The 9494-nt window shown below is 37.1% G+C and overlaps 1 protein-coding gene across 1 annotated transcript in view; it reads right to left on the bottom strand.

The window, feature by feature from the left end:
- Positions 1–995: 995 nt before the first annotated feature.
- The window catches only part of KLHL2 (kelch-like family member 2), a 75811-nt gene continuing 67312 nt past the window's right edge, over positions 996–9494 (bottom strand). The window contains exons 12-15 of the mRNA XM_012724913.1: positions 8884–9012; positions 8137–8277; positions 5219–5362; positions 996–3886 (exon numbers count right to left, since the gene is read on the bottom strand). Coding sequence (XP_012580367.1) covers positions 3858–3886; positions 5219–5362; positions 8137–8277; positions 8884–9012 — 443 coding nt within the window. The 3' untranslated portion in view covers positions 996–3857. The remainder of the gene's footprint in view (positions 3887–5218; positions 5363–8136; positions 8278–8883; positions 9013–9494) is intronic.

Genomic DNA, 9494 nt, shown 5'->3' with positions numbered 1-9494 from the left:
GGGCAGGCCACTGACACACTTGTGGTGCTAACCTCTGCAGTTTTTCAACTCTAAAATACGGTGTCCTGGGGTGTGGTAACACTGCAGACGGTGTAAAATACAGATTTAAACTTCCCCTTGAGTGTCTTTTGAAAAATGACAGACAAAAAGAAACCCATTGAGCTAGCAGGCTGCATGGTTCACACACAACTACTGAAAACCATGCCTGCGCATGTCAGGTCCAGGGAGACCTCTGTCGACTTCTCTATAAAGTGTCCACAGCCAAATCTTTTGAGCCTTGGGTGGAAGGTGCGTGGTGGAGAGTGGGTGTCGCTGCACCACGCACGTCTGCAGGACTGAAGCTGCTTCAGCTGCTCGGTGTTGGCAGGTACATCCAGGGATTCCAGGAGTGCTCCCTGGGAGCAATCCCCTTCCTGGGGGCAAGCTGAGTTTACTGGCTGGTTGATGAGGGGGTACACAAGCCCAGCCCCTCACTCCAACTTAGGACTCTTGCTTGTCCAGTCCAGCAGGACACCTCACCCAACACTGAGGTCACTGGTGTGACTGCTCTGCCACCCAACTTTTTTCTCTACTGGAAAGACCTGGCCTTTTTCAAAAAGTGTGAAAGAATAACCGACAGGGTGAGACTGCATCGGCCAGCCTTCGTCAAGTAATGGCAGTGTTGGCAGTGTGCTCATAGCTAAGCTACACTGCCATGTGCTAGCTACTATTTCTGTAAAGTAGGCATTATAGTAATACATCGCAGAGTTTATGACAATTGAGCTCAGGTAGGTAAATCCCTTTGCACAGTTCCTGGAATACTAAGTGCTCAAAAATGCTGGTTATGATTTCTGATGTAGAGTGAAACCACAGGCTTTTCTGTATCAGAGCACTTATATGTGTGTGTGTGGGGGGGGAATGTCAGAATATTGTTTCAGATCTGGGTGACTTGGAGCTCAAGGAAACACACATGGCAGCTCTACTTACTCCTACAGTGAAGAAATGGGAGACTCAGAACAGCAACAATAGCAGCAATTTATTGAGGGTCTTCTGTATTTCAAGCACATTAACATACATCATTTCTTTCAAAGCTCATGATAACCTGATGACATAGACACTACAGTGGTGATTTTAGAGAAGACAGAATTAGGCCAGAGGTTAAGTGTTTCAAGTCACAGCTAACAATTAACAGGGAGATCAAAGCTCAGTGCCTTCTGATTCCTGTGTCTCTGAACTAGCCACATACCACTTAACTCTTTTCCTTACAATCAGGAAACCTGGGTTAAAAGCCTGGAATCTTAATCCAAAGTGTGAGTCTACTCTCCTAAATCACCCACTTTCAAAACTGAGGCGTTGAATAATCAGCCATCTCCCCTGCCTACCCATCAAGTCAGTAGGAGCCATCTGTTCAGGTCCAAAACTAAAATCGCACATTTAGTGCTCTGCTGTGTCATACATATATTATGCTACCCCTGTATGTAGCACAGTAAGTTTCGTAACTCGGCGGCCACTGAGATTTTAAACACTTGGGTTCTAATGCCGTAAAGGATATCAAGAATTGCTAAATCTCAAAGGAAACTGGAAGTTTTCTGCAGTACACATGCCATCCACCATAACCTCCCCCACCACAGCTCCCAGCTAAGGTGGAGACCCCAACGGGGCAGCCAGCTCTGAACACAGCTCAAATCTGGAGCTGTTCCGGGCTGGATTCCTTAAAAGGCTCTCTGCCTTAACTCCTGGTTCTATTATTATTTTTTGTATAGCTATAGAACAACCCAGTCACTGTCTAACCTTGGCCGTCTACTGTGATAAAGCCAATAGTTTAAAGTGACGATGGAGGTATTTGACATGCTAAGTATTTAAGACTTTGCTATCCTCACAGACGGAAATTATTTTAAGGAAAGCTCAATACATTTTTAGATAAATCCTTAATGGATAGATTCATGGAAAGTTTCATGAGGATGTGGAGATGTCTGGAAGTCACAGGGGACATGACACTCCTCTTTCTTGGTGCCACCAGTGTCAGGAACAGCTAACCTGTTCCCAGTTCATTAGACCTTGGTTTGGTTGTTAATGATGGAGGTTCCTGGCGCCAACATAATGCAGAATCCATGTGTTAATAAGGTGAGCCTGGGTTTTTACTTTTTGATTATATTTTTAATATTGCAGTGAAAGTACTTAATATTGCAGTACTTACAGTAAAAGTTTCAACTAAATGCTGAATATGATTTCTATGGCCTTTTATCTTTAGGTATATCTCTTTCCTTGATTACTGTCTGTTCTGGATAGTCTTCTTACATGCTAACCTTCAAATTTCTCTCTCAAGAAACAGCTGCCATGGCTTATCACCACACCTTCCTTTCCTCCTCCGCTGAGTCCACCATCTCTGTGCTCGCCCTCACTCCCAATCCTCAATTCCTTTTATTTGGTACCAAAGTCACAAATTTATTTCTCTGTTGTTACAGAGTAGATATTTTCCCTTTGGTTCTCTCTTTGGTCCAGTGCTATTTGTTTTAGCTTTATCTTGTGTTCTGCCCATACTGGGGACAGACAAAATTACAAATTTCACCAACCTTGGGAGACTTTCCCCATCAGGATTGAGATAACTTTTTAAAAAACATCCTTTAATGACTTCAGTTACTGATTTAACATACTTGCCTTATCTTTTATTTCACAACAAACTAAAAAATACTATTTTAAAATCAGAAAATGCAAGTTTACAAATAGATTAGAACATGCAAACTTAATATCAAACAAACCATATAAAAATCAAGGACAATGTGAAACAAATAATATACAAACTTTTATTCAAAGATAATTCAAGAAAGACATGTTTTGGTCATTTTAAAGTGAGATTAATTGAAGATCTCAAAAATTGTATCTCATCAATGCACTTGGCTACTCACAGAAAATTCTCTCTTCTGTTAATGGCAGCTAAATTTATACACACAGAAAAAATTCTTAAGACCATGCAAATTCAATTGAATTTCATACATTCATTATATTCATCAAAAACCTGCAGTAATGTTCATGCCAAAGTGTTACTTTAAGAATGAAATTTAAAATACACACCAAAACATGACCAAGATTAAACTAAAGAAAATAATAAATAAGCATAATTTATATTTTATTTAAAAAAGTTTGGCATCACACATATTCAAGTGTGTCACACCATATTCATTCCTCAGAAGTGGCATTTTAAAGAAGTGTTAAGCATTGTTAAATATCAAAAAATACAACTCTGTTTTACAATGTAGTACTGGCATAATTCAAAGTACTGTGCCAATTATAAATAGTATAATCAAGTTTCAAACATCTTTTCAAACATATTTAAAGGAAAGCATATAGACACATTTATATGCACACAATTTATTATACTCATGTAATCAAAGATATTTTATAAAAGCAGACAGTTTTATCCCTCAACTAGTTTTATATTTACATAGATTTCAATACCTGTTCAGAGATTTTTCAGTTCCTGTGTATACAGATTTTCAGGAGAAAGAATAAAGATAAAATTTAATTTTACAAGAACACACATTACTTTATCTTCCCCTCCATGAAATAACCCATAGTCATTCTAGGCTGATAAGAAGTAGTTTTTATGAAAGCAACTGTTGTCTAAAGACTGCAGAGTAAGTGCTGCAGTTGGGTTTCTCATTAAAATTCAGTCAGCTGCTGCTCATTGCAGAAAAGCTTACACGGTGCTTCTACCAAAAATAATCTTCAGTATCTGAGGCCTATAAAGGCAGACGATCTTATGTTCTGCTGAGACTTAAAGTGCAGCTACAAGTGGAGAAGTGCTTGATTCTTACTGCTTCAGAAATGCTTGTGGAAGCCTGTTTCTCACTTATAAATAGCCGAGATGTCTCACAGGCTCATAAAGGTTTATCGATAACTGTGACCCCTAAACAAAGAAACAAAGTCAGTCAGTCACAGGCAGCTCTCTGACAAAACTGGAATCCTCTCTACTACAGGAAGGGGGATCGAACAAGTCACGTTTCCAAATCTCAACTTCAGTACTACTAACTACCATTTGAAAATCTTTCCGTAGTATTACTATCATTTTAATCCTATGAATAAAATTTCAGTTATGAATTGAACTACATCAAACTACTTAATCCACAACTAGTATTTTGCTATTGTAGTTATAATTAAGGGCAAAAATTTTTACTCAGGAAATACCAAAGTTGACCTAATATCCAAAAAAGATAAAACAAGAAATTTTGGGTAGTGATGAATATTTTCATTATTTTGATTGTGATGGTGGTTTTATGGGCATAAATGTAAGCCAAAAATCAATAAAGTTGTATACCTTAAGTACATGTTACTTATTCTACTTCAGTATATTTCAATGAAGTTGTTAAAAATTCACTTAATTTTGAGTTATTTTGTTCTAGGATCCTACTGTATATTAGATGTTTTGGATGATACAAAAACAACAGTGATGGTCTTAATATAAACTTTTTTTCTCCACTACTGGCTATTAGAATGCTAATGAAACATCTGTTACTTAAAGCAATATAAATTTCTATCATTATAATTAACATGCAATAATTTTAAAGCCTCAGTATTTTACTAAGGGGTATCATAATTTCTCAAAGAGAATGAACCAAAATGACATTATATAATGCAACCAGTGATATACTTAAAAATTCCTCCATAATTCACCTGGAATACTATTACATGGGGAGGTGTAAGAGTCATATTTTGGGGGTTTCTGAGTTATTAGAGCTTTGCTTAGTCACACAGTAAATTCCACTCTACTTTGTAACAGATGTTAGCATCACTAAATTTTCTATCTTATTCTGCAATGGAAAGGTCTGGAATTCTGAATACAAATAGCAAATTCTTTATCTCCTATCAATCTGTCTGATGCTTGTTTGATTTCTCTGCAAGCTTTAAAGAAATAAGAGACATAGGATAATTTCCTTTAAGTCCGACAATATACTTTTAAAAAGAAAATTGCTGAGTTAAATGGCAGGCCCCTTTACATACACTATTTAAATTTATTTCTTAGAGCATATTTAATAAATTTAAACAACATTCAGAGCTAAAATGAACTGGTACCAGCTCAGAGTTATAAACAAAATATACGTGCTTTATTTCAGACTATCCACATCTGATATTATTTTAGATTAAGAAGCAAAATATACCTTGAGAATTGCAGAAAACCATTAAAAATTCTAGCAATGCGATCTTTTTGCCTTATAAACAAAAAACTGCAAGAATTTATTACCTGCATAACTTCTCCCTGTGCTCATACAAGATGACACTACTGTCCATTTATCAGTTGTTGGGTTATAATATTCTACTGATGCCAAGTTACAGGAACCATCATCTCCACCAACTACATATAACAGACCATTGACTGCACAAACTCCTGAAAAAAAATTACACAGAAAAAAAATATTAAAAAAAAAACGGATGACTATGAATATCCCTTACATGGTGAAGTGGTCCAGATATACTTATTTCCTTACTTATCCTTAGACTAAAGACCATTTATATTCTGGTATCTATTCTTGCTGACTTTTTTATGCATATATATATTCAGACTCTTCTATTTTCAACCCCAAAGTAGCTCATTCCAAATATGCTATTACTCATCCACTCCCAACAATGTATCTCGACATTCCTCATGTTAATAAACATAAGTTCATATATCATTCTTAAAGGCTGCCCTGTATTTCAAGTATGATAATACCACAATTTTATTTGTCTTCTACTGATACATACACAAGATATTTTCAGTTTGTTCCATGATAATGCAACAAACAAGGATACCTCTTGCATACTTTTGCATAGACAGGTAACAAGTTCCTTATTACAGGAGAGTAAAAATCTGCCACCCCAAAATATATCTTTGGCAAAAGGCCAATTTCACAGGAGGTACTCTGAAAGGAGAATAGAGGTCACTTTTGTAAAAGACATTTATTACATGTCAGCTTCTCTCAAAAAGGGGTCTTCTTCATTATGCCTGGAATACTTAACTTCCTTACCTATTTTCAGAGGAGAAGGGAGAACTTAAATCTGCATACCTTTGTTTACTATGCCCACCTAGCTAACCTCCACAACAGACCTTCATCTCCACCTCCCCCCCTTGCCTTAAACTATTTACCGGTGGCACAGAAACCATGGGGAGAGTTACTTAGCCATTCTGTGTCTCCTACCATGCATAGAGACAAAATACATTTTTTCCCTCTTTATCTCCTATTAGCCATTCTGTGTCTCCTACCATGCATAGAGACAAAATACATTTTTTCCCTCTTTATCTCCTATCAATCTGTCTGATACTTGTTTGATTTCTCTGCAAGCTTTAAAGAAATAAGAGACATGGGATAATTTCCTTTAAGTCCGACAATATACTTTTAAAAAGAAAATTGCTGAATTAAATGGCAGGCCCCTTTACATACTCTATTTAAATTTATTTCTTAGAGCATATTTAATAAATTTAAACAACATTCAGAGCTAAAATGAACTGGTACCAGCTCAGAGTTATAAACATATTAGAGGATGCCAAAACAGCTCAGAAAGATGTTGCCTACACAACTGGGCTCCTGTAGATAGTTCAGCTAACATAAGTAACAGCTGCTTACAGATTTTTTAAAAAAGATTTATTTATTTATGCTTACAGAACTGGGGTACAGGCCAGAGGTGTGGTGGGTGAGGATTCACCACAGACAGAGTGGGGAGCAGAGCAGGCAGAATGACCAAGTACACTGCTGAGGGAAGCAGCGGGGCGGGTCAGGAGAGGTCTGCTGCACCACGTGGGTCAGCTCCTTGGCAGGGATCAACAAGGGAATGCCCTGTTTACAGATTTTTTAACTTAACAAACAAATGACCAGCACTTAAAAGTACTCTAAACAGCACTTAAAAGTGCAATAAATACTATTAGTATCTACTGTATAAATGGAGTGGATCATTTCCATTCGAATTCAATTGTATGACTGTTCTAGTCACTTGACAGGAAGCAAACTGATACCATTTTAAAGCAGTCCTAAGCTGAAAAGCAAAAGCAGGACAGAACAGCTCTATAAATGCAAATTATAACCTTTACCTTTTGACTAGAAGAAATGGACTAATTTTCACTTAAAAACAATAAGGCACAGAGAAAAAACGATTCTTCTACTCTTTTAGAAAATAACAGTGGAAAGTGCAAATTGCAAATATATTTCCCAGTATGGGAAGGCACAAGCATATTTTAAGATAATGTTTCTGACTTAATTTGCACTCAAGTCATGTATTTATAGTTAGATCTCAGAACTCAGTCTCACACTGGTTCTGGACTACAGAAGTTTTTACAACCTTACCAAATATAACTGATCAGATTAGTATAAGATCAGTACAATTAACTGTCAGTGCTGTTCTGCTGCTGACAGCCCTTTCACTATAGTACCCTGAATTCTATGTCTCCCTCGATAATCACATTTAAACAAAGAGAAATAAGGAAGAGGATCTGTATGTGCAAGTGAGGTGGGGATGCGTCTTGCAACATCATCCAATGAGTGATGTACAGTGAACTTGACAATTATGAGAAAATTACTTCGGCGTGAAGATAATGGCATTTTAAAGAAGACTGGTATTTCCCTACAGATTAGCTATCCTGAATCTTCTTTCCATTTTTATTTCCCTTCCATAGATCTTTAAGAATTCAGTTTCTTAATCCTGAGGACATACTTTTTTTAAAAAAATTATTACTTGTTGCTATTTTATAGCTTTTCTAGAATTCCTGAACTGTGCTAAATTAGGATTAGCTCCTGTAGTCTTTCCCTCCAGATAAATCTTTTAATCTGGTATAAATATTAACTCAACTAGACTAAAATCCCCAAAAACTTGATCTCCGTGAATGATACATGAGAGGCACTAAAAAGGTTTGTGATAAGAATGAATGAATTCAGCAGCTAATACGGAAAGGCTCTTATACTAACTCAGTCTCCACACTGCCAAGCAGTAGTCACTGGCAGAAAAGATAAGCAAGCAGCAGTGACCTGCTGTGTCCCACACACTACCCTGGGAACTCACCATCCAGGACTATTACCCAGGCTTCTGGCTTAAAATAGCTAGTCCATGAGAAAAAAGCCATGGAAACACACAGCAGCAGAAGCAGACATTTAAATTCAATTCAAATTTCGTGATTTTAAGCCAGCCAGATACCTGCATTTCTTCTGCACATGTTCATATCAGCAGCCTGTCTCCATGAATTGGTGGCGGGGTCATACACTTCAACACTTTTTCGTACTAAAGGGCCATCGTGACCCCCTACAGCATACAGTAAGTTGTTTAACACACCAACACCTTAAAACACAAACAACCACACTGTGTTAGAGCAAAAGGACAAGAAATTTATAACATACCAGGGTTTATTCAAATAACCTGTAACTAAACTTTTAAAATCATTATTCATGGTAAATAAATCAGTATTAAAGCATACAATCTAAGAAATGGAAGTGAACAGAAATGACAAGAACTATTATTCCAAAAAAAAAACAGAGGCATGTCAAAGAGAATAAATATGAAAGGAAACAGAGGTCCCACAACATAACTCTTTTGAGGAAAAAAAAACTTTCATAATAAAAGCAAACCAGTATAAAAGGTACAATTATAGAGACTCAGTGAGCATGTTCCCCAGTAAGTACAAACAACCAAAAACCAAAAGAAATGCCAAAGAACAGAAGAGTTACATGGAAGAGAAGACGCCTTTAACAGAGCATTCCACAATTAAATCTTACAAAGTGAAATTTAATCACAGCAACTTACCACTGTGTAATTCAAAAGGCATTTAATAGTGTCTTTAGTAAAATCAGTATATAACCTATTTTCTGATCATACAAAGAAATGCCAATGCATCATTTCATGTTTCACTGGCTCCTGCTTCAACTGCTACCCGGAGTTCACGCCCACCTGCTCCGCTCCTGCGGGTGCTCATCTCCGCTATGTAGCTCCACTCGTTGGCCGCAGCATTGTAGCACTCCACTGTGCTGAGACACTGGCGGGAGGCGCCGTCATAACCCCCCACAGCATAGAGCAAGCCTGAGCATGGAGTTACAAAGAAAGTGAAATTCGCACATGGCTACTTCTTCCAGTTAGACAAGAATATATTTTCCTTCATGGCAGCTGAGTTTCCCTTTAAAGTGCTACTGATTTTTATGAACTTTAAGCCCTTGCTTAATGGTGATAGGTGGAGAGATGAAGAGATGAAATCACAGTAAGCAGACCGGTGGGATACGTTTAGTATTACTTTTAGATTTTCATCAACATTCTGATTGATAGTATGAGAAATACATTCGCTATCTCTTTGTCTAACACTATTTGGAAAGTCAACAATTTCCTGAAAAACAAACTTAACTATCAATCTATTAAGCTGAAAAAACAGTAAATTAAGAGGTAATAGCAGTAGACAATATTATTTGGTGATTAAAGGAAATAAGGTGCTAGTTAATTTTATAGCATGGATCAATCTGGAAACCATCGTGCCAAGTCAGTCACACAGGACCACACTCAGTATAAATTCA

This window comes from Condylura cristata, unplaced genomic scaffold (assembly GCF_000260355.1).
Source record: "Condylura cristata isolate star-nosed mole 26May11 unplaced genomic scaffold, ConCri1.0 scaffold00014, whole genome shotgun sequence".
Classification (NCBI taxonomy): Eukaryota; Metazoa; Chordata; class Mammalia; order Eulipotyphla; family Talpidae; genus Condylura; species Condylura cristata.
The sequence above is the reverse complement of the archived record's forward strand: the minus strand, read 5'-3'. Positions and strand labels throughout refer to the sequence as shown.